The sequence below is a fragment of the Hemitrygon akajei genome, chromosome 16, assembly GCF_048418815.1.
Source record: "Hemitrygon akajei chromosome 16, sHemAka1.3, whole genome shotgun sequence".
Classification (NCBI taxonomy): domain Eukaryota; kingdom Metazoa; phylum Chordata; class Chondrichthyes; order Myliobatiformes; family Dasyatidae; genus Hemitrygon; species Hemitrygon akajei.
Window position 1 is genome coordinate 58,714,952 of NC_133139.1, and position 26,520 is coordinate 58,741,471.

At 43.4% G+C, this 26,520-nt stretch overlaps 1 protein-coding gene across 3 annotated transcripts in view; it reads left to right on the forward strand.

The window, feature by feature from the left end:
* The window catches only part of LOC140740092 (tetratricopeptide repeat protein 39A), a 110,417-nt gene extending 84,239 nt beyond the window's left edge, over positions 1-26,178 (forward strand). For 2 of the 3 annotated variants that reach the window (XM_073068969.1, XM_073068971.1), the window contains exons 13-18: positions 4,520-4,611; positions 7,844-7,964; positions 10,012-10,123; positions 13,627-13,741; positions 13,821-13,937; positions 25,968-26,178. In XM_073068969.1, coding sequence (XP_072925070.1) covers positions 4,520-4,611; positions 7,844-7,964; positions 10,012-10,123; positions 13,627-13,741; positions 13,821-13,937; positions 25,968-26,082 — 672 coding nt within the window. In that variant the 3' untranslated portion in view covers positions 26,083-26,178. The remainder of the gene's footprint in view (positions 1-4,519; positions 4,612-7,843; positions 7,965-10,011; positions 10,124-13,626; positions 13,742-13,820; positions 13,938-25,967) is intronic. The other variant, XM_073068970.1, reaches the window with a different exon arrangement.
* The last annotated feature ends 342 nt before the right edge of the window (positions 26,179-26,520 follow it).

The following is a 26,520-nucleotide window of genomic DNA, read 5'->3' on the forward strand; positions in this document are numbered from 1 at the left end:
AATAAAATGCAGTGCCAAACACTTCCTCCTCCACCCTATTTACTTGTATTCCCATTTTTAGGTGACCATGAGTGTGTACACCCAATTCTCTCTGCTCAACAACAATTCCTAGCTCCCTCCCATTCAATGTCTTAAGTCCTGTCTTTGTTTCGTTCCCCAGAACAAGACCATAAGACATAGGAGCAGCATTTGGCCCAGCAAGTCTATTGTGTCATTCTATCCTGCCACCTTCCTGTAACCTTTGACACCCTTACTGATCAAGAACCTATCAATCTCTGCTTTAAATATACCCAACGACTTGGCCTCCACAGCCGTCTGTGGCAATGAATTCCATTGATTCATCACCCTCTGGCTAACGAAATTCCTCCTCATCTCTGATCTAAAGGGACGTCCTTGTACTCTGAAGCTGTGCTCTCTGGTCCTAGACTCTCCCTCGATTGGAAACAACCTCTCCATGTCCACACTATCGAGGCCTTTCAAAATTTGATTGTTTTCGATGAGATCCTGAACTCCAGCAAGTACAGCCCAGAGCCATTTGGTGCTCCTCAGCCTTTCATTCCAGGGATCATTCTCATGAACCTTGTCTAGACGCTGTCTAATGCCAGCTCATCCTTTATTGAATATGGGGCCAAAACGGCTCATAATACTCTGAATGTAGTCTGACCATGTATGAATGCATTACTTGTCTGAGTTAAACTCTATCTGCCATTAATTTGCCCACTTTCCCAGGAGATCAATATCCTGTTGTAACTTTAGGCATCTTTCATCATGATCCACTACTATACTACTGAATCTGGTGTCATGTGTGATTATCATGCCACCTGCATTCTCATTTAAACTATTAAGAGAGACAGCAAGCAGATTCAATAAGTATATTGAGGAAAAAGGTACAGTAGATTTCCTTGTGGTGATGTGGGACTACAGGATAAGGAGCAGTCTTAAATAAATCCTTGTCTGTATTGAAGTATGTGAGAAGGATGTTATGTGAAAAGAAAAAGATTGGTCAAGACAAATGTAGGTCCCTTACAGTCAGAAACAGGTGAATTGATCATGGGGAACAAGGATATGGCAGAGCAATTGAATAACTACTTTGGTTCTGTCTTCACTAAGGAGGACATAAATAATCTTCCGGAAATAGTAGGGGACCGAGGGTCTAGTGAGATGGAAGAACTGAGGGAAATACATGTTAGTAGGGAAGTGGTGTTGGGTAAATTGAAGGGATTAAAGGCAGATAAATCCCCAGGGCCGGATGGTTTGCATCCTTACTTTCTTAAGGAAGTAGCCCAAGAAATAGTGGATGCATTAGTGATAATTTTTCAAAACTCTTTAGATTCTGGATTAGTTCCTGAGGATTGGAGGGTGGCTAATGTAACCTCACTTTTTAAGAAAGGAGGGAGAGAGAAACCGGGAAATTATAGACCGGTTAGTCTGACATCGGTGGTGGGGAAAATGCTAGAGTCAGTTATCAAAGATGTGGTAACAGCACATTTGGAAAGCGGTGAAATCATCGGACAAAGTCAGCATGGATTTGTGAAAGGAAAATCATGTCTGACGAATCTTACAGAATTTTTTGAGGATGTAACTAGTAGAGTGGATAGGGGAGAGCCAGTGGATGTGGTATATTTAGATTTTCAAAAGGCTTTTGACAAGGTCCCACACAGGAGATTAGTGTGCAAACTTAAAGCACATGGTATTGGGGGTATGGTATTGATGTAGATAGAGAATTGGTTGGCAGACAGGAAGCTAAGAGTGGGAATAAACGGGACCTTTTCAGAATGGCAGGCAGTGACTAGTGGGGTACTGCAAGGCTCAGTGCTGGGACCCCAGTTGTTTACAATATATATTAATGATTTAGAGGAGGGAATTAAATGTAGCATCTCCAAGTTTGCAGATGACACGAAGCTCGGTGGCAGTGTTAGCTGTGAGGAGGATGCTAAGAGGATGCAGGGTGACTTGGATAGGTTAGGTAAGTGGGCAAATTCATGGCAGATGCAATTTAATGTAGATAAATGTGAGATTATCCACTTTGGTGGCAAGAACAAGAAAACATTATTATCTGAATGGTGGCCGATTAGGAAAAGGGGAGATGCAACGAGACCTGGGTGTCATTGTACACCAGTCATTGAAAGTGGGCATGCAGGTACAGCAGGCGGTGAAAAAGGCAAATGGTATGTTGGCATTCATAGCAAAAGGATTCGAGTACAGGGGCAGGGAAGTTCTACTGCAGTTGTACAAGGCCTTGGTGAGACCACACCTGGAGTATTGTGTGCAGTTTTGGTCCCCTAATCTGAGGAAAAACATTCTTGCCATAGAGGGAGTACAAAGAAGTTTCACCAGATTGATTCCTGGGATGGCAGGACTTTCATATGAAGAAAGACTGGATCGACTAGGCTTATACTCGCTGGAATTTAGAAGACTAAGGGGGGATCTTATTGAAACGTATAAAATTCTAAAGGGATTGGACAGGCTAGATGCAAGAAGATTGTTCCCGATGTTGGGGAAGTCCAGAACGAGGGGAATGAATAGGGATAAGCAGATATGGGACCCAGCATCAATCCCTGGTGACAGTGCTCCAATCTGAAAAACAAACCTCTACTATACTCTCTGTGTCCATCCACAGGTGAATTTCATTGGGTCCCTTTGGATCTTGTGCCTTCTAATCTTTTGGACTAGTCTACCTTTCTTGACCTTATCAAAGGTCTCACTAAGATCCAACAGGTCAACATCTACCACCCTCTCCACGTCAATCCTCCTGGGAACACTTTGAAACAAATCTCAGATTTGTGAAACATGTTCTCCAACACACAAAGTCATGTTGACTACCCCTTAAGGATTAAAGATCAGTTTTATACAGTGAAATGCATTGTTTGGGTCAGATCAAATCAATGAAGATTATGCTGTGGGCAGCCCACAAGTTCTGTCATGTTTCTGGCTCCAGCACAGCACACAATTTAACAACCTTAATCTGCACATTTTAGGAAACAGGAACACCTGGAGGCAGCCCACGCAGTCATGGGGTGAGCGTACAAATTCCTTACTGACCCATCACTCGGTGGTTCTCTCTCCCCTCCCTCCACCTTTTACCTCTACTCCTCAGCTTTTTTTCTCCAGTCCTGCCGAAGGGTTCCGACCTGAAACATCAACTGTACTCTTTTCCATAGATGCTGCCTGGCCTGCTGAGTTCCTCTGGCATTTTGTGTGTGTTGCTGGATTTCCAGTGTCTGCAGATTTCCTCTTGTTGGCGATTGGTGATTGCTGGCGCTGTAAAGCAATTGTGCTACCACGTCGCCCCTGCTGGCCCTCGCCTTTTCAAATACAAATAATTCCTTTGCTTTAGAATCCTGTCCAACAACTTTCCCAACACTGATGTTAGTTTCACCGTTTAGTTGTTCATTGGTCCTTCCAGCCCTTCATAAGTAAAGGCACAGAATCAGCCATCCTATCGGTTTCGTGCACCTTGTCTGTGGCTAAGGAAGATATAGGATCTCCAGCAAACTCCTCTTTGTTCCCCTGACACAGTGGTCCCCAACCACTGACCGGTGGTTGGGGACCACTGCCCGAACATACACCTAGACCGGTTGTGAAGAATCAAAATGTTTAAAATCACTGGCAAATGTTGATTAAATGAAATGGGTAATGCAAAAAGAGAGCAAAAATAGTGAGAAAGTGTTCATGGGTTGGTTCATTGTCTGATGGTGGAGGGGTAGAAGCTGTTCCGAAAACATTGAGTGCTGGTCTTCAGGCTCCCTGATGGTAGTAATGAGAAGAGGGCATGTCCTCCTTGACGGATGCCAACTTCTTGAGACATTGTATTTTGAATATATCCTCGATGTTGGGGAGGCTAATGCCCATGATGGAACTGTCCCTGATGATATCATGTTCCCTCCCCTGATCTCATCAGCTCATGGTCAATATAGACATGGATTCATTTAAGATGGCTGCATCCTATAGTTCCTCATGCCTACCCTTCTCTTACATACTCATTGAATCTTTTAGCATTTGCCTTTTTCTTATCTGCCAGGGATTCTGCGTCCTTCCTTATCAAACCTGACTTCTAACTGACCCAGCTTAGGGGCCAGGTAGGGCTGAGTGATATATAATGGCCACGCGATTACAGGAAGAAATGAACACATGTTGAACAGGTCATAAACACAAGTGATTCTGCAGAATTTTATTTTTTATTGAATGAGAGATACAGCGTGGTAATAGGCACTTCCAGTCCATCGAGCCCATGCTGCCCAATTACATCCACGTGACCAATTAAGCTACTAACCTGTACACCTTTGGAATGTGGGAGGAAACCCACGTGGTCAGAACATGTCCTGTTGAAGGGTCTCAGCCCAAGACATTGACGGCTTATTTCCCTCCATAGATGCTGTCTGACCTGCTGAGCATCACCAGTGTTTGTGTGTCTGTGTGTGTTGATCAAGATTTCCAGCATGTGCAGAATCTCTTGTGTTTAACATTTACTTTAGTTGGCAGTCAACCTGTTAAGCTGGTTTGACCTATTATCCTCCAGGCAATGTACGTCTACATGAAAGCTGCATATCTGAGTATGTTACCTGAGCACGAGGCAAAACCCTTTGGAGACGATGAAGTAGAGCTGTTCAGGTAAGTTGCTCTCTTTATCAGAACACCTCCTCCTGACACATGCACAGTGTGCACCGACCCCTAGTCCTTTCCTTCAGTACCCATCCTTCCAAAGTCAAAGTAAAATTTATTCTCAGTGTCACATTGAGCTTCATTTCCTTGTAGGCATTTGCAGGAAAATAAAGAAATACAGTAGAATTTATGAAAAACTATGCGCACTGTATATCTGTGGCAGCTCACTGAAAGAACTTTGTAAGTTTTGAATGTTGCTGTAAAATGAAGTTATTCTTCATTGCAATGGGTTCTGATGCTAAAATCGACAGGATTTAGACTGTAAGTCCATAAGATCAGAAGCCATTCAGCCTATTGTCATTCCATCATGGTTGATATTTTTGTCCATCTCAACCCCTGGTCTGACCAATGCCTTATTTAGCCTTAACATTACATCCTTGCTTTAATATTCTGATCCTCTTGAAATGAATGCTAACATTCCATTTACCTTCCTTGTCAGTGATTGAACCTGTACGAGGATTCCCAAGTCCCTTCACACTGCTAATTTCTGAATTTTCTCTTCATTTAGAAAATAGTCTATGCCTTTATTCCTTCTACCAAAGTGCATGACCGTACATTTCCCTTCACTGTATTCTATCTGCCACTTCTTTGCCCATTCTAATCTGTGTAAGTCCTTCTACAGACTCCCTGCATCCTCAATGTCCAGCTGGCCCACCGCCTATCTTTGTATCATCCACAAACTAAGCCACAAAGCCATCAGTTCCATTATCTAAATCATTAACATTTGGTTCCTGTTTGTATGAAATTCATTTGAGCTCGTGGCCTCTCCTGTTCAAAAGTTTAAGTGTACAAAGTAATGTAATTTCCTTCAAAGGATAATCCTTAGGCTCTGTTTGTTGTGCCCGGAGGCCAGCCTGTCAAGTGCTGCAGTCATGCACTGAATCAGTGTGGGAGTGAAACACGGGTGAAATGAGTCAGAGTTCTCAGGCCCTTCAGCCTATTGAGTCTGTGCTAACCATTAACCACCCACTTACACTGTAGGGACTCATCTTGTTTTCTCCTCCAATGCATTGGCTGCTGTGTAAGCTTCCTCTGGTGTGTGGCAGGGGAGAATGTGTGGGGGATAAATGAGAAGAAGGGATTTGTGCAAATAGATGGTTGATGGTCCACATGGACTTGGTGGGCCAAAGGGCCTATTTATCTGCTGTATCTCATTCACATCAACTCCCCCCTAGATTCTACCCCTCACCTGTGCACCAGGGGCAGTTCACGGCAGGAAATTAACCTATTGGCCTGCACGTATTTGGGATGTGGGATGAGGCCAGAGCATCCAGGGACTCCACGCAGTCAGCGATGGATTAAGCCCAGGTCACTGGTACTGTGAGGCAGAGGTTCCACCAGTTGAACTCCAGGCTGAAGACTGGCTGTGGGAATGACGGGCAGGGTTCATGGTCAGTTTTGCATCCCTCTCCCCACTCCCCGACTCATGCTGAGGGGAGAGCCTGCAGCTCTGTGTTGTAGCAAGCAGCCACCAGAAGGTAATGGAACCCTGAGAAAGGCAGTTTAGAGTCAGAGAGCACTACAACGCACAGAAACATGCCCTGCAGCCCATCTAGACTGTCCCATTGACTGACCATAATCCTCCATATCCCTACCATTCAAGTACTTCTCTTTATATGTTACAATCAAACCCATATCCACCACTTCCACTGGCAGCCCATTCCACACTTGCACCACCCTCTGAGTGAAGAAGTTCCTCCTCCAGTTCCCCTTCAACATTTCACACTTCACCTGTAACCTATGATCCCTAGTTCTAGTCTCACCCAATCTCTTGCTTCTACTTGCGTCTACTCTATCCATACTTCTCATAATTTTGTATACCTCTGTCAAATCTCCCCTCATTCTCCTACACTCCAGGAAATAAAGGCCAAACCTAGCCAACCTTTCCCTATATCCTCAAGTCCTGGGCAACATCCTTGTAAATTTTCTCTGTACTCTCAATCTTTTTGAAAATTTCCTGTAGGTAGGTGATCGGAACTTCACGGAAACTTCAAATTAGGCCTGTTGTAAGAATTACCTTTTATAACAATGATTAGTGAGACACAGAGAGATCTGTATTTACCGACAAGTACCTTCATTGTTTAAACTAACAAGTATGTGAATTTGTACACTAAATACCTTGTGTGCACACCCATGAAGTATCCTTGACTCTCCTGAATAATCAAAGAGTAGCAAAGGTATTACCCGGGCAAAGGAATCTGCACTGATCAGGTATTCCTCGTAATCCTGATTCACTTGCCACGTGTTTCACACAGGGTTGCTCACGCTTGTATCTGTGATGGTTATTCTTCAAAGTTACTGCTGTCAGCACACACGAAGCATCCACTCTTATATCTATTCCTTATCATTTCAAATATAGCATTCCAGTGTCATTCGTCACAGCTCTTGTGTCTGTCATTTAACACCTTGTTATTTGGCTCTGCTCCAAGCCAGAATCCATTTGTTGCCCTCTTCCCATCAAGTGACAGTTGCTAATTTATGGCTTTTTGTTCTCAATCAGCAACAAGCTCAAAATCTCTCCAGGCAGGCACCAACCCCAGCATTTACAAATCTGCATGTTATAGCCAACCAAAGAACATCTCACAAATATCTTCTTATTTGGAAATAATCTCCAGTCCAGCAGATTACCTGAAGTATCATTGTCTCTTTTTTAAAATATTGACTAAGCCCAACATGTCAAGCTCTCAAAATGGAGAATAGAGAGTCTTCACAAAATGGCAGCCTCCATCCCCAAGCATGCGGCATGAACAAAGACAATTAGTTTGTCTGCTTCCACTGTCCTTGATTCATTTGAATTCACTGATTTGTAGACTGTCGTTCTTTCTGGCCAACAGGCCTAACAAACATCTGATACAACTTCAATGTAAGATACCTACTCAGTACTCTGATTTATGAAGGCTAATGTGCCAAAAGATCTTTTGATTCCTGTGACGTCACTTTTGAGGAATTGTGGATCTTGTATTCCCAGATCCCTCTGTTCTAGTGCACTCCTCAATGCCCTATGCTGCAAGACTTATCATACTAGACCTACCCTGTTGGTCCTCCCAAACCTCACATAGTTGATGGACTTCCCAGTTGAGGGCTTTGTGTTCACAGAACTGGTTATTTATTGGGTCTCAGTTAACAGTTCATGTTGCTTGGAAACCCAACAACCTGCTCCTCTTTCCTCCCCCACTCACAGGCAGGTTCCCCTTCTGAAGCAGAAGATCGCTGGAAAGTCCCCCCCTACCGAGAAGTTTGCGATAAGGAAGGCTCGGAGATACAAGTCTAACCATCCTGTGAGGCTGCCGGTACCAGCTCTGGTGAGTTCAACGTGAGATCCCAAAGGCTTCACAGTACAATGAGGAGGTCTGTGTGCATGTCGGTCACCCTCCCCGTGGTGACGTGTCCTGGCCAGGAGTGCAGCATTCCACCAGGAAAGAACAGAATGGGGAAGGTTTAAGTTTATTGTTATTCAACCATACACATGTGTACAGCTAAATGAAACACCGTTTCTCTGGAGCCAGGGTATAAAACAAATAGTCACACAGCACATTCTGTACGATTACGACCCAACACAAACAGTCACAAAACAATATTAGCACAAGTCCCTGAGTAGCATGGCCTGATGATTAACGAGTTGATATAAAGTGCATGTTTATGTAAGATAATATAATGTTATTGGCACTGTTATAATAACACAAATATAATTACGTATGTGAAACAGCAACAATAAAAAAAATGACAAGTAACCAGTGCAGAATAAGTGTGTGTGTGAGTTGGGGAGTGGGGTGGGGTGGGCACAGGGCATCAGGCAGGGCATTCTGTGCTGGGTGGCAGTAGGGTGTGTAGATTGTAAGAGCAGAAAAATGGAGGAGTTTAGGAGTTGGTGAGCTGGTCCTGGAGACATAGAGAGGGAGAGGGGTGGGATATATAGGCCAGATCCTTCGGCCCACTAAATCCATGCTGACCATCAATTACTCATTTACACTAATTCCACTTGTCGTCCCCATGTTCCCATTAATTCAGCCCCTGTTTCTACCACTCACCCACAAGTGGGGGGTGGGGGGAGGAGGCTGCTTAGAGCACCCACCACTCTGCGTTTTTAAAAAAAAAAACCTGGCTCTGATGTATCCCTCATCGTTTACTCCAATCACCCTTTTATCCCTTTATATTAGCTTCTGCTGCCCTGGTGGAAAAAGTCTTTGACTATCCACTTGATTTATGTTGTTTATCATATTGTACATCTCTGTCCAGTCACCTCTCGTTCTCCTTCCCTCCGTAGAGAAGAGCCCTAGCCCACTCAACCTATCAATGCTTTCTATCCTCAACATGCTCTCTGTCAGGCAAAATCTCCTCAGCACTCTCTCTAAAGCCTCCACTTCCTTCCTATAATGAGGTGACCAGAATTGAACACAGTTTTCCAAGTGTGGAGTTTTATAGAGCTGCAATGTTACCTCACGGCTCTTAAGCTCAATCCCCTAATGAAGGGCAGCACAGCATATGCATTCATAACCAGCGTGCTCAATTTTGAGTGACCTATGGACTCAATATCCTCCATGCTGCTAAGGTTTCTGCCATTGACTCTGCTCTGTATTGAAGATGCAAAGTTTTAGAGGTGAAATGTAAAATATACTTTTCTTAGACAGGGTTGTCCATTAAGTCGTTTGCTAATTAATTTAATATTAGAACCCCTTGCTATTGCCCTCCGTGAAGCTAAAGATATTTATGGGATTCTTGTGAATGCTACTATTCATAAGATTTCTCTTTATGCTAACGATTTATTGGTTTACATATCTAATCCTGAGGAATCTATTCCTGCCTTGCTAAAATTATTCAATGAATTTGGAGATTTTTCAGGATATAAAATTAATTTTAATAGAAGTGAACTGTTTCTTTTAAATAGATCTGTTTCTATATATGATAACACCCCTTTCAAAGTTATGGATTCCTTTAGATATCTAGGCGTTATAATCACTAAGAAATACAAGGATCTTTATAAAGCTAATTTTGTTCCCATGGTAGATTCTATGAAGTATTTATTTAGCAGATGGAACCCACTTACATTTTCACTTGCTGGCCGCATCCATATAGTCAAAATGATGGTTTTACTTTTCTCTCCATAGATGCTGCTTGACCTGCTGAGTGTTTTCTGTTTATCCGATGCATATGTTTCACACAATTAACTCCTTCCATGCCATTGAATTAATGACTGCATCGAAGTATTAATTCCTTGTCTAGCTGAAAGTGGACAATAGTCCTCAGATAAATGGACTCATCAAATCCCCTGGATCTCTTCCCTCTCTTTCTGTTTCCACCTTACTCCCTACCCTCATCCTCCCCCTTTCCACCTCCTCATCCCTAATTCAGGAAATGATGTACATGTGGAATGGTTTTACGGTGATCAGCAAACAGTGGAAGCTGACAGAGGAAATGTTGGAGACGATCTGTGAAGCAGAGGCAGGGCTGGAACAGGCAGCATGTACGTATGGACTGGATTCCAAACTCTCTTAATTTTGCAGTCCTCCATGCTTTGGGAACATCACACACAGTTGACATTCAGTGGACAACATTGCCCTCAACCACGTCCATCAGTAACAACAAGCCTGTTTAGATAGTGGTGCTAGTGTGGGGGGTGGGGATGTGGGCTCAATGCCAGCAGAATTCTGTGTTTATGAGGCGCTGCTGTGGTCTTTTGATCTTTCGTCTGAGAGTCGCAGTTCGAGGCAGACTGGAGCGTGGAGCTACAGTAACAAATACTCGGGAGGTCAAGCAGCTGGAAGGCTGAACAGAGTCGTGATGAAGGGTCTCGGCCTGAAACATTGACTGTTTATTCCCCTCCATAGATGCTGCCTGACCTTTTAAGTTCCTCCAGCATTTTGAGTGTGTTGCTCTGGATTTCCAGCATCTACAGAATCTCTTGTCAGTGTTTCAGGTTGAAGTCCTTCTACCAGAATTGGAAAAGTGAGAAAACAAGTTGTGCAGAGGGATGGAGAAGGGTATGAGGAACGTCCGCTGTGGTTGGCAGAAACTTTAATCGTGTTTCATTTGTCTCCTCCTTCTCTGTTTTCTTACACAAAAAGGTTCTCGGAATCAGCCCAGATCGGCTGAAAGACACAAACTGATTATCTACTTTGTTCTGTCCTAATAAACAAAGTTTTGCAGTTCTAAGTAGATAATCAGTTTGTGTCTTTCAGCCGATCTGGGCTGAATCCGAGAACCTTTTTATGTAAGAGAACAGAGGTGGAGGAGACAAATGTAAGCATTAAAATATCAATATAGATACATGCGGGCCCCTCTCACTGCAGCACACCTCCCACTTCATTGACGGTGGTTTTCATGAGCTGCCTGTTGGTGAGGCCTCAAAGAATTCCCCCCATGCCACCCAACCGGGGAGGTACCAGAGGACTGGAGGTGTTCTGCTGTTTAAAAAAAGGCTCTAAACATAAACCAGGAAATTATAGGCTGGTGAGTCTGACATCAGTTGTGGGAAAGTTATTGGAAGGTATTCTAAGTGATTGGATATATAAGTATTTGGATGGACATGGACTAATTAAGGACAGTCAGCATGGCTTTGTGTATGGTAGGTCATGTCTGACCAATCTTATAGAGTTTTGTGAGGAAGTTACCAGGAAAGTGGATGAAGGCAAGGCAGTGGATGTGTCTGCATGGACTTTAGCAAGGCTTTTGACAAGGTCCTGCATGGGAGGCTGATCAAGAAGGTTCAGTCACTCCACATTCATGATGAGGTAATAAATTGGATTAGACATTGGCTTTGTGGTAGTAGAGGATTGTCTCTCTGACTGGAGGCCTGTGACTAGTGGAGTGCTGCAGGTATCAGTGCTGTGTCCTTTGTTTGTCATCTGTATTAATAATCTGGATGATAATTTGGTTAACTGGGTTAGCCAATTTGTGGATGACACCAAGATTGGGGGTGTAGTGGACAGTAAGGAAGGCTATCATGGCTTGCAGAGGGATCCACATCAGTTGGAGAAATAGGCTGACAAATGGCAGATGGAATTTAATGCAGATGAGTGTGGAGTTTTGCACTTTGGTAGGACCAACCAGGGTAGGTCTTTCACAGTGAACAGTAGAGCCCTGAGGAGTGTGGAATTCAGGACCATAATTCATTGAAAGTGGCATCACAGGTAATAGGGTTGTAAAGAAAGCTTTTGGCACGTTGGCCTTCATAAATCATTGTAGTGAGTACAGGAGATGGGATGTTATGCTGAAGTTGCACAAGACATTGGTGAGGCCTAATTTGGATATTGTGTGCAGTTTTGGTCACCTACCTACAGAAAAGATGTAAAGCAAGGTTGAAAGAGAATAGAGAATATTTGCAAGGATGTTGCTGGGTCTGGAGACCTGTGTTGTAAAGAAAGATTGAATAGGTTAGGACTGTATTCTTTAGAACGTAGAAGACTGAGAGGAGATTTGATAGAGGTATACAAAATTACGAGGGGTATAGATGGGTAAATGCAAGCAGCCTTTTTCCACTGGGGTTGGGTGGAACTACAACCAGAGGTCATGGCTTAAGGGTGAAAGGTGAGAACTTTATGGGGAACATGAGGGGAAACATTTTCATTCAGAGGGTCATGAGAGTGTGGAATGAACAGCCAGCACGTGGTGGCTGTGAGCTCGATTTCAACATTTAACAGAAGTTTGGATAGGTACATGGATGCTAGGGATATGGAGAGCTATGGTCCCAGTGCAGGTTGATGGGAGTAGGCAGTTTAAATGGGGTTAGTATGAACTAAATGGCCCAAAAGGCCTGTATCTGTTCTGTATCTCTCTATGACTGTGACCCTATGACTGCTCTACTGTGACCCTTTCCACTAATATGAAATGCTGCAGTAATTGGACCAAAACAGTAGCGCCTGCTCCAAACACCCAACCAGAACCATTCGTTATTTGTCAGTACTTTTCACGTGCCCCACCCCTGAGTACACCTAACTTTCATGCTCCCGCAGTTGTATCCCCAAAGTCTTGCATTGTCATCACTGTCTTGCACCCCATGGCCCTAATCAAAGCTCCTTCTGCCAGTTCATGTATGTCAAAGGCATACAGTGGTGAAGACATTCGACAAGCGCAAGGATGAATCCTTTACAATGCACCCTCTCTCCCCCTTTCCTTTCGTCATTCTGAAGGGATTGTTTCCTTTGCAGCCCCTGGTCTGCCCTTCCGTCACCAACCACTCCTCTTGTTTGATTAGAGTATAAAATTGTTTTCTTTCTTGTACCTTAACTTTCCCATGCTTGCTTATAATGTATATGCAATCGTCTATATACATGTAATTTGGTATTTTTTGTAGTAATTATAGTATAGCAGGTAAGCTGTGCTCTCTCCAGTGGATCCAAGGCTGAGATTACTATCTGTACCCTAGTGACAATAACCTGGTACCCCAGCCTGTTTACCCTCTGTATGGTCAGGGGGTTCCAGAGAGAGTCACCCTTCCCCTGGGCTGGTACAGAACAACAATTGAAGGCATCCAATTGTTTTGGAGTCGTGTCCCATTTGCTCTGATGCTTAAACAGGCATTCCCTGTCTTCATCCGTTTTCCTTCCCGCAGATGCAGCCTGACTTCCTGAGTGTTTCCAGCACTTTCATTTCAAAATGATTTCACTGTATATTTCCAGCATCAATGCTTTATTAGTCTAGGCACGGGGGTTCCCAAACTCTTGCCGTGGACCAATATCATTAAGCAAGGGGTCCACGGACCCCAGGTTGGGACCCCCGGTGGTCATAGGGCACCTAGTCCATGCTGAACGAGTCCCATCGACCTTCATCCTAACCTTAACCCTCCATACCCCTCCCATCCATGTACTTATCCAAATTTCTCTTAAATATTTAAATCAAACCGGCATCTACCAATTCTGCTGGGCTGCTCATTCCACACTCTCACCACCCTCTGAGTGAAGAAGTTCCCTCTAAAATTAAAATTAATTAAAATTTTATTTTAATGGATACTCTCCTTCCTCTTCCCAGCTAATGAATACCTGGCTGATGACAAGTGTGTGGTGAAGCTGCTGAAAGGGTTGTGTTTGAGGCACCTGGGCAGGACCCTGGAGGCGGAGCAATGCTTTGTCTATATTTATGAACAGTAAGTATGAGTGGGTGTGGTGAGGGATGGAGGGAGGCAGCGGTCAGTGTGTAACTCATCTCCCACTCTCTGTACACAGTGCGAAGAAGATTAAATATGATCACTACTTGAGTCCAAACGCCCTGCTGGAGCTGAGTCTGCTTTTCATTCAACAGGATCGAAAAGACGAAGCCATCAAATGGTTGAGACGTGCAAAGTGAGTACTTCACTTTCTTTGGCAGATCAACTGAAACAGAACAGTACAGGCCAGTCGGCCAATAATACTCTGCTGACCTTTTAACCTACTCCATGATCAATCCAATTCTTCCCTCCAACACAGCCTTCTGTTCTTCTTTCATCCATGTGCCTATCTAAGAGCCTCTTAAATGCTCCTAACATATCTGCCTCTACCTCCACCAGTCCAGTCACTGACCATTCTCTGCGTAAAAAAAACAGAAACCCACCTCTGACAGCCCCTCTCAAACAAGAGAAAATCTGCCAATGCTGGAAATCCAAGCAATACACACAAAATGCTGGAGTAACTCAGCAGGTCAGGCAGCATCTATGAACAGCTTCTGTTCTGCCAGCAGATTTTTGAACAATTATCCTATGAACACTACCTCATTATTTCTGCTCTCTATTTACACTAATTTAATTTTATAAAGTATATATAAATTATATATATATATATTTCTTGTTGTAATACAGGTTTTTTTTGTACTGCTGCCACAAATTTCACGACATATGACAGTAATACTAAACCTGAGAACCTGGCCTTTGGAGTAAAGTGTGGGTAGTCCATCGCTCCGCCACTGTACCAACCACGTGCCTAGTTTGGCTTCTAATTCACAGACAACTGCACGATGGACGTGACTCTGTGGTGCAAGTTGAAAAGGGGAAGACCGAGCATTTGGGTCAGGACTAGGTCAGAATGAGAACCAGTATCAGGTTTATTATCACTGACATATGTTGTGAAATTTGTTGTTTTGTGGCAGCAGTGCAGTGCAAGGCATATAATTACTATAAATTGCAATAAAATAAATAAATATTGTGAAAGAGGAATAGTGAGGTAGTGTTCATGGTTCATTCAGAAATCTGATATTGGAGGGGAAGAAGCTGTTCCTGAAGTGTTGAGTGTGTGTCTTCAGTTAACTGTGTACCTCCTCTCTGATGGTAGTAATGAGACTCTTGAGTTGCTTAGTCATTTAGTAAGGTCATGGTGATCTGATTATGGCTCCAACTTCATATTCTCATCTAACCTCTCACATCTCCCACCCCTTACTTATCCAGAATCTCTACCTCTTTGGAAAAATAATACAGTCGGCCCTCCTTATCCGCGAATTCCACCAACCACGAATCACGAAAACCCAGAAGTGCTCTTCCAGCACTTGTTGTTCGAGCATGTACAGACATTTTTTCTTGTCATTATTCCATAAACAATACAGTATAACAGCTATTTTACATAGCATTTACATTGTATTAGGTATTATAAGTAATCTAGAGATGATTTAAAGTATATGGGAGGATGTGCGTGGGTCATCGTGGATCAGGATCGAAAAAAATTGGAAGTTCTCATACTAAGTAAGTCGGAACAGGTACATCCGGTATTATTTAGCGTCAGTTAGTCAAACGTTTGTCTTAGTATATAGTATATATTTTACCTTTCTATGCATATAAAACACTTAAGAACGTATATTTCAGCGCCGCAGTTTGAGTCAGTGACAGACCGCTCCCGAGTGCGCTCTCCACTGTGCCAGGTTGATGTGGAGGATCAAAAACCCAAAACCCAATAATTAAACCACTGTGTTGCTTAGTAATAATTGTAGCTTTCATTGGGGCAGAGCCTTTCTCACTTTATCCTTTAAAATTGTTAGGATCGTTGACCAACATAGCCTAACGCTTTTCCAATGACCGATGGTGTTTCACCTCTTTCTGATCGCTTTATTATTTCCACTTTATTTTCAATCGTGATTATTTTCGTGAACAGAAACACTGTGGATTCAGAGCTCCAGTGCTGGGTCCTAATGTCCACCGCACTGACACATGTTAAATAAAGTCTCGGGTTTCGCTAGGTCCTAAGGACCACTGCATTAAGACAGGTTGAGTAATGGACTTGAGCATCCGCGAATTTTGGTATCCGCGAGGGGTCCCAGAGGGGTCCTTGTGGATAAGGAGGGCCGACTGTATTCAAAACCTAAATATTCAAAGCAAAAGTATTCAAATAGTGAAGGAGATGCTGAAGGCGTGCTGGCCTTCAACAGTAGAAGCAGGGATGTTATATCTCAGTCATACAAAACACTGGTGAGGCTGCACTGGAATATTGAGCACAGTTTAGGACACCCTGCTGCAGGGAAGATGCCATTAAGCTGGAAAGAGGTTTGGTTACTGAAGCCCTGAAGTTGGGACAATGGCAGTAATATAGTGAGTAGTGCACAAGGTGGCGCTGTTTACTCATGTTTCAGAACCCAACGCTCTTGTAACTCTTGCATGCCCGGTCCTGTCGCTGCATTTCAGTTCAAATTTCAAAGTAAATTTATTATTAAAGTACATTTGTGTCACCATATACAACCCTGAGATTCGTTTTCCTGCGGGCTTTCATAGTAAGTACAAGAAACACGTCTAATCAACGCAAGACCACACCCAGAAGGACGTACAAATGCCCAATGTGCCAAAAAAACAAACTATGCAAATACAGAAAGGAAGGGGAAAAGAGAAATAATAAAATAAATAAGTAATAAATATTGAGAACATGAGATGAAGAGTGCTTGAAAGTGAGCCCATAGGCTATGGGAACAGAGCAGTGTATTATTAAATTAAATTAAATTAAAATAAAAAATATAAAATTAAATTTATTATCAGAGTACATACATGTTATGCCATACAAGCTTGAGATTTTTTTTCCCTGAGGGCAAATCTATAGAATAGTAACTGTAAACTGGATCAAAGAAAGAGCAAGAGGATAGAAGACCACAAACTTGAAATGCAAATATAAATAAATAAGAAAAGCATGAAATAATAAGATGAAGAGTCCTAGATGTGAGATCATTGGTTGTGGGACCGTACCAGTAGATGAGAATAATTATCCCCTCTGGTTCAAACACCTCATGGTTGAGGGGTAATAACTGTTCCTGAAACAGATGGTGTGGGTGCTGAGGCTGCTGTACCTCCTATCTTATAACCATATAACCATATAACAATCACAGCACGGAAACAGGCCATTCCGGCCCTCCTAGTCCGTGCCGAACTCTTAATCTCACCTAGTCCCACCTACCCGCACTCAGCCCATAACCCTCCACTCCTTTCCTATCCATATACCTATCCAATTTTACCTTAAATGACACAACTGATCTGGCCTCTACTACTTCTACAGGAAGCTCATTCCACACAGCTATCACTCTCTGAGTAAAGAAATACCCCCTCGTGTTTCCCTTAAACTTTTGCCCCCTAACTCTCAAATCATGTCCTCTCGTTTGAATCTCCCCTACTCTCAATGGAAACAGCCTATTCACGTCAACTCTATCTATCCCTCTCAACATTTTAAATACCTCGATCAAATCCCCCCTCAACCTTCTACGCTCCAATGAATAGAGACCTAACTTGTTCAACCTTTCTCTGTAACTTAAGTGCTGAAACCCTGGTAACATCCTAGTAAATCGTCTCTGCACTCTCTCTAATTTATTGATATCTTTCCTATAATTCGGTGACCAGAACTGTACACAATATTCCAAATTTGGCCTTACCAATGCCTTGTACAATTTTAACATTACATCCCAACTTCTGTACTCAATGCTCTGATTTATAAAGGCCAGCGTTCCAAAAGCCTTCTTCACCACCCTATCTACATGAGACTCCACCTTCAGGGAACTATGCACTGTTATTCCTAGATCTCTCTGTTCCACTGCATTCCTCAATGCCCTACCATTTACCCTGTATGTTCTATTTGGATTATTCCTGCCAAAATGTAGAACCTCACACTTCTCAGCATTAAACTCCATCTGCCAACGTTCAGCCCATTCTTCTAACCGGCATAAATCTCCCTGCAAGCTTTGAAAACCCACCTCATTATCCACAACACCTCCTACCTTAGTATCATCAGCATACTTACTAATCCAATTTACCACCCCATCATCCAGATCATTTATGTATATTACAAACAACATTGGGCCCAAAACAGATCCCTGAGGCACCCCGCTAGTCACCGGCCTCCATCCCGATAAACAATTATCCACCACTACTCTCTGGCATCTCCCATCTAGCCACTGTTGAATCCATTTTATTACTCCAGCACTAATACCTAACGACTGAACCTTCTTAACTAACCTTCCATGTGGAACTTTGTCAAAGGCCTTGCTGAAGTCCATATAGACTACATCCACTGCCTTACCCTCGTCAACATTCCTCGTAACTACTTCAAAAAATTCAATAAGGTTTGTCAAACATGACCTTCCACGCACAAATCCATGCTGGCTACTCCTAATCAGATCCTGTCTATCCAGATAATTATAAATACTATCTCTAAGAATACTTTCCATTAATTTACCCACCACTGATGTCAAACTGACAGGTCTATAATTGCCAGGCTTACTTCTAGAACCCTTTTTAAACAATGGAACCACATGAGCAATACGCCAATCCTCCGGCACAATCCCCGTTTCTAATGACATCTGAAAGATCTCCGTCAGAGCTCCTGCTATCTCTACACAAACTTCCCTCAAGGTCCTGGGGAATATCCGGTCAGGACCCGGAGATTTATCCACTTTTAAATTTCTTAAAAGCGCCAGTACTTCCACCTCTTTAATTGTCATAGGTTCCATAACTTCCTTACTTGTTTCCCACACCTTACACCATTCGATATCCTTCTCCTTAGTGAATACCGAAGAGAAGAAATCGTTCAAAATCTCTCCCATCTCCCTCGGCTCCACACATAGCTGACCACCCTGATTCTCTAAGGGACCAATTTTATCCCTCACTATCCTCTTGCTTTTAATATAACTGTAGAAGCCTTTCGGATTTACTTCCACCTTATTTGCCAAACCAAACTCGTAACTTCTTTTAGCTTTTCTAATCTCTTTCTTAAGTTTCCTTTTACATTCTTTATATTCCTCGAGCAATTCCTTTACTCCATGCTGCCTATATCTATTGTAGACATCCCTCTTTTTTCGAACCAAGTTTCTAATATCCCTTGAAAACCATGGCGCTTTCAAACCTTTAATCTTTCCTTTCAACCGAACAGGAACATAAAGATTCTGTACCCTCATAATTTCACCCTTAAATGACCTCCATTTCTCTATTACATCCTTCCCATAAAACAACTTGACCCATTCCACTCTCTCTAAATCCCTGCGCATCTCCTCAAAGTTAGCCTTTCTCCAATCAAAAATCTCAACTCTAGGTCCAGTCCTGTCCTTCTCCATAATTATATTGAAGCTAATGCTATTGTGATCACTGGACCCGAAGTGCTCCCCAACACATACATCTGTCAGCTGACCTATCGCATTCCCTAACAGGAGATCCAACACTGCCCCATCTCTAGTCGGTACTTCTATGTATTGTTGCAAAAAGCTATCCTGCACACATTTCACAAACTCTAAACCATCCAGCCCTTTTACAGAATGAGCTTCCCAATCTATGTGTGGAAAATTAAAATCTCCCACAATCACCACCTTGTGTTTACTACAAATATCTGCTATCTCCTTACACATTTGCTCTTCCAACTCACGCTCCCCATTAGGTGGCCTATAATACACTCCTATCAGTGTTACTACACCTTTCCCATTCCTCAATTCCACCCAAATAGCCTCCCTAGAGGAGCTCTGTAATCTATCCTTCCAAAGCACCGCCATAAGATTTTCTCGGACAAGCAATGCAACACCTCCTCCTCTGGCCCCTCCTACTCTATCACACCTGAAGCAACTAAATCCAGGAATATTTAGTTGCCAATCACACCCTTCCTGCAACCATGTTTCACTAATAGCTACAACATCATAATTCCATGTATCAATCCACACTTTAAGCTCATCCACCTTTCTTACAATGCTCCTAGCATTAAAATAGATACATTTAAGATACTCTCCACCTCCTCCTCTCTTTTCATCCCTAGCAATGCATTCAAATTTATTATCCTTTTCTTTCTTCTCCCCTACAACTTCGGGCTGAGCGCATCCCTCCTCCATCACCTGCCTGTCCTCCCTCACACACGGTCTACTTACTTGCTCTACTGGTGAACTAACCTCCTCTCCCATAGTTTCCTCAAATTGATTTCCGCCCCCCCATCTTACTAGTTTAAAGTCTGCCCCGTAGCCCTAGCAAACCTCCCCGCTAGGATATTGGTCCCCCCAGGATTCAAGTGTAACCCGTCCTTCTTGAACAGGTCACGCCTGCCCCAGAAGAGGTCCCAATGATCCAGAAACTTGAATCCCTGCCCCCTGCTCCAATCCCTCAACCACGCATTCATCCTCCACCTAATTCCATTCCTACTCTCACTGTCGCGTGGTACAGTGGCAGCAACGAGAAGAGAGTATGGTGGGGGTCCTTGATGATGGGTGCTGCTTTCCTGCAACAGTACTCTGTGTGGATGTGCTGTATGGTGGGAGGGCTTTGCCCATGATAAACTGGGCCATATATGCTTTTTGTAGGATTTTCCATTCAAGGGCATTGGTGTTTCCATACCAGACCATGATGCAACCGGTCAATAGGCTCTCCATCACACATCTATAGAAATCTGTCAAAGTTTTCGAAGACATGCCAAATTTTTGTAAGCTTCTTAGAAAGTGCTTTCTTCATAATGTCACTTGAGTGCTGGACCCAGGACAAGTCCTCTGAAATGATAACACCAGGGCATTTAAAGTTGCTGACTCACTCCAGCTCTGATCTCCTGATGAGGGCTGGTGTATGAACCTCTAGTTTCCTGCTCTTGAAGTGAATAATCATCTCTTTGGACTTACCAACATTGAATGACTGGTTGTTGCTGTGGTACGCTCAGCCAGATTCTTAATCTTGCTCCTATATGCTTATTTGCTGCCTTTGATTTGGCCGATGACAGTGTGTCAGGGCAGTTGAGGTGACTGATTGCTATGCCAAGAACTTGTAAGAACATAAGAAGCCAGAAGTCATTAAGCCTTGAGCCTTCTGCACTAATCAGCAAGACCAGGGCTGTTTTAAGCTCAAACACCATGTGCATCCTCACATCAGCCGTTACTGTCTGGTTTGGTGCAGTTTCCTCTCACAGTATATGAAAACCATAGGAACTGTCAGATCAGCAGAAAAGGTCATTGGCTGTAGTCTACCTTCTTTCCTGGACAAAGAAGCAGGCAGGAAAAGTCATTGCAGACACTATTCGCCCAACAAACTCCCTTTTCCAAAAGTTCCCTTCTGGAAAGAGCTGTAGGGCTGTTAAAACATTAACTTCCATGATGAGGATGTCTCTGAGTTCATGGATGGAGTCACATGCTTCATCCAGACGTGCATCAACGACGTTGTCCCTCAGAAGTCAGTCAAGGTCTTCCCGAGCCAGAAACCCTGGATCAATATTTCTGTGCGAGCAGCACTGACCGCACGACATAGAGCTTACATGGCTGACAATCAGTAGGAGATCATGAAAAGCAGCTACGAGCTGCACAAAGCTGTCAAGGCTGCGAAACAACAATAGAGGGACAAGATTGAGTCAACATTCACAACGAATAGCACACGTGACTTGTGGTGAGGGTTGTATACCATCGCAGACTTCAAAGCCAAATGTTGTGGTGCCACTAACATTGCGGCCTTCCTCCAGATGAGCTCAATCGCTTTTATGCTCAATTCGACGTCGCTAACTCTGAGCCTCCGAGGAAAGCCACCGCTACAACCTGCAACAGCACACACTAAATGCTGGTAGAACACAGCAGGCTAGGCAGCATCTATAGGGAGAAGCACTGTCGATGTTTCGGGCCGAGACCCTTCGTCAGTGATGCCTATAAATTCGCTACAACCTGCAACCTGGTCATTTCTGAGGCTGAGGTACGCAGATGTTTCCAACGGGTGGACAGTCGCAAGACTGTGGGACCAATGGCATCCCAGGGTGAGTGTGTTTACTGACATCTTTAATGTCTCCCTCTCCCAGTGTAGAGTGCCCTCCTGCTTCAAATTATCCACCATTGTCTCTGTACCAAAAAAGACCAAGGTAACATGCCTGAATGACTGGCATCCTGTCGCACTCACCTCAATAGTAAGCAAATGCTTTGAGAGGCTGGTCAAGGACTACATCTGCAGTTTGCTATCACCCAAACTGGAGCCCTACAATTCACTTAACAACACAACTGATCAACAGACGACGCAATAGCCACTGCTCCACATACTGTCCTTACACATCTGGAGAAGAAGGATGCTGATGTGAGAATGCTATCCTTGAACTACAGTTCAGCATTCAACACCATAATTCCATCCAGGCTCAACAAGAAGCTCAGAGACCTCGGTCTTGACCCTGCCTTGTGCAGCTGGATCCTGGACTTCCTGTCAGATTGCCCGGCAGGTTGTCAGAGTGGGCTCCCTCACCTTCACCTCTCTGACTCTCAACACAGGAGCCCCTCAGGGCTGTGTATTAAGTCCCCTACTTTACTCCCTGTATACCCATGACTGTGTCGCTACCCACAGCTCTAATTTGCTAATTAATTTTGCCGATGATGCTACATTGATTGGCCTTATCTCAAACAATAACGAGGTGGCCTACAGGGAAGAAGTAATCTCTTTGACACAGTGGTGTCAAGAAAACAACTTCTCCCTCAATGTCGTAAAAGCACAGGATCTGGTTGTGGATTCCTGGAGGAATGGAGATGGGCTAACCCCTATTGACATCAGTGGATCTGGGGTTAAGAAGGTAAACAGCTTCAAGTTCCTCAGCATCCATGTCACCGAGGACCTCATGTGGCCTGTACACACCAGCTGTGTGATGAAAAAGGCACAACAGTGCCTCTTTTACCTCAGACAGTTGAGGAAGTTTGGTGTGGGCCCCCAAATCCTAAGAATTTCCTACAGGGGCACAATTGAGAGCATCCTGACTGGCTGCATCACTGCCTGGTATGGGAACTGTACCTCCCTTAATCGCAGGACTCTGCAGAGAGTCGTGCTGACAAGCCCGGTGCTTCTGTAGTTGTGAACTTCCCATAATTCAGGATATTTACAAAGACAGGCGTGTGTTTATTAAAAAAAAAGGCCTGAAAGGGCATTGGGGACCCCAATCACATTCCAGCTGCTACCATCCAGGAAATGGTACCACGGCATGAAAGCCAGGACCAATAGATCTCTGGGACAGCTTCTTCCACCAGGCCATCGGACTGATTAACTTGTGTATTTCTATATTGCATTGACTGTTCTATTTATTATAAATTACTATGATTGCACATTGCACACTTAGAGACGTAACATAAAGATTTTTACTCCTCATGTATGTGAAGGATGTATGAAATAAAGTCAATTCAATTCATTTCATGCCATCTTGAAAGTTTCTCCCCCAGGTAGTTAAATCTGATCAACCATTCTAGTTATCTCCCCCCCACTCCACCTCCTCTAACTATTGTCCCTGTCAAACACTTCAAACCACTTTTTATAATGCTGTTTCCGTTGTAAATACATGTTTGTATTTATGTACATTTTATTCCATATCCATCCTTAAACCTCTAACTTTATTTTTTAAGTAATTTATTCTTTATATTTGTTGAATGATGTTTTTTCGTTGCTTGTGGTGCCCTGACCATTACACCACAGCAAATCCCTAATACACGTAAATGTACTGTATATGGAGATACCTTCATCATCCTTTGCTTCCTATAATACCTAGTTGTACTATTATCTGTCTTGAATAATTCAGACTTGGCCACAGGAAGTGTCCTGTCAGGATTTCCCCTGTCAACGCCTCCAAGTATTTTGTTGACCCCGGTTAAAGAAAATCCAAGCCCGCTTAGTTTCTTCTTGTAGAGCTCCACAAGTCCCTAACAAATTTATATCCAGCTGACTTCAAAAGAAAACAGCTCAGTTTTTCTATCCAAGATTTCCTGAAAGCTCCAATTTTCCTGTCATGGTGACATCTTTGTCATTCTGATAAATATAATGTGTAAATTGATTTCTTATCGTGACATACATCAAGAGTCAGGAAAAACTTTGTGTTGCATGCTGTCATACGGATCATTTCCTGTCGCCATATACTGCCCTGAGATTCATTCTCTAGCAGTAGAAGGAAATACAATTAAGTCAATGAAAAGCTACTGTACACACATAAAAGGCGTACTAACGTGTAAAAGAAAATAAACTGCAAATACAAAAAAAACTAATAAATAATACTGAGGACATGAGTCCTTGAAAGCGAGACTGTAGATTGCGGAAATAGTTCAGTGTTGAGGTGAATAAAATTATCCATGGCGGTTCAGGAGCCTGATGAAAATCTATCCCTGAACTTGGTGATGTGGGGCCTAAGCTCCTATTCCTCTTTCCTGATGGCAGCGGAGAGAAGAGAGCATGGCCTGGTTTGTGTGGTTGATCTTGGCAGGACTTGATCTGTGTGCCTGATGTGCTCCTCGCAGTGAATAGACTTTGCTGAAGGTACCTTCGCTGGTGGTGTCCAATGAGCTAGTTGGCAAAATACACCAGTCTTCACTCTTCAGGCCCTGTCGACTGAGATAATAATAATTAGCACCTTTGTCTAAGGACAATGTTATTTCTTGTGCAGACAGGGCTTTGTGCTGTTGGGTGTTGGCATTTGCAGATACAAGCACAGGGAGCTTTATTTCAAACAGAACACGTCTCTCAGTCCTGTTCTCCTTTCAGCCCAAATCCATCGACCAGAATACACCTCTGAATGTATTTCCTTTTTCTCTCTCAACTTGCTCTCATGTCGTTTCATTTATTTTGTCATGTCAATTCTGTATAACTTGTGTTCGTGTTAAATTGTGTTAGTCCTCTTCTTGTAGTGTACTGTGCGGCTGCTGTGAACAGCTAATGTACACTAGTGTAAAATTTATACTCTGATACAGGCGTAACTTGAATTTGTACAATACCTTTTAAATGGGATGTCAGAGGGAAGTTTGTTTTTATTCAGGGTGGTGAGTGTGTGGTATGTGCTGCTGGGTGGTGGTAAAGGCAGTTACAGTAGGGATGTTTAAGAAACTGAAATAGGTCCATGATGGCCATGTGTGAGGGATTGATCTTCGAGTAGTTTGAAAGATCAGCACAACCTGGTGAGATGGGCCTGGGCTGTACTGTTCTATGTTTGTAGACAAGGGGAATGCAAATACTTCCAAGGGTTGTAGGAGATTTGGCAGTATGAATGTAGTTTGTAACCGTTTTACTGCAACAGGCTTTCCCGAGGGAATTGGACGGGGGAAAGTTGTGCGAGTCCTAGGAGAAGAACAAGGGAAGGAGACTTTACCTGATTGTTCGAACCCAGGAGGGTTTAAACAAGATTGGCACGAGAGAAACGGAAACTAGGGCACCAAATCACAGAAAGAAGATCCATTGTGTTCAGTTCTGTCTCCTCATTGTTGAGGTTTTGGAGGGGAGAGGGTGTTGCTCCCTGGTTTGGAGGGCATGTGCTATGAGGAGGTTGGGTTGCTTTCTATAGAGTGGCAAGGGCTGAGATAGTAGTCAGTAGAATTATGTGAGGCTTTGATAGAGTACACAGCTGAGATCTTTTTTACAGAACTGAAATGTCTGCTACTAGAGGTCAGAGGGAGGGAGATGAGCAAGAACAGGTTTTTTACACAGAGAAAAGTGGATGCTTCTGATGGTGGTGGTAGAGCAAGTTGTAGCATTTGATGAACTCTTAAGATAGGAACATGAATATGCAGAGAAGGGAGGGATACAGCACAAAACAGGCCCTTCTGGTTCAACGAGCTGTACTGCCCAGCAACCCACCTACTTAACTCTAGCTGAATCACAGGATGATCCACAGTGACCAATTAACCTATGAACCAATCTTTGGACTGTGAGAGGAAACTGGAGTATCCGAAGGAAACCCAAGTGGGCACAGGGAGAATGTACAAAGTCCTTACAGACAGCATTGGAATGGAACTCTGAACTCCTCCACCCTGAGCTGTAATGGCTTCATGCTAGCTGCTCCGCTACTGCATGTTCAATGTGTGAAGAAGAGGGATTAGATTAATTAGGAATCATTGGTTTAATTGGTTCAGCACAAGGGCCTGTTCCTGTTGAATGTTTTATGTTTCTATAAGCTGGCAAAAACACTGCCATTCAGTGATTCTAACAATTTGTTCTCTCCTAGACAAAACTACAAGGACTATTCCATGGAATCCAGGACACTTTTCCGGATACACGCTGCTCTTTCTAAACTGAAGGCGGAGAAGGATGAGAATGGGCTGGAGGGAACTACCCTCTAGACATGAACTATGCGGAGGCCTCGGTGTTAAAGGGATGGTCTAGCAATTGGGAGGGGCTGGATTGTAAAATTAAACGAGGATGTTCACTTCCAATAACACCTGAGGTTGAAACTCCTTTTGCTGAGAAGTGAATGTTTGGGGAGCCGGTCTGCCCTTAACGAATCTCTGACTTGAAGACCTTGTCCTGTGCCATTTTGGAATTGAGGAAAGGATATGGGAGGCATTGCCATGGACACTAATTGGTTGCCATTTTGTCTTCTACTGGGCCTGTAGGGAATGAGTCATCCCTACAGATGGGGCAGAATACTGGGAGGAGTTGGGTGGTCTAATCAAAGGGGGTGGGAGTGGTGGAATCACCCAAGAAACGTGGTACAAATCAGCTTTGTAAATGTTCTTTGTTCACTTTCCTGGTAATATCAGGTAATTGTGCCTTCCCTG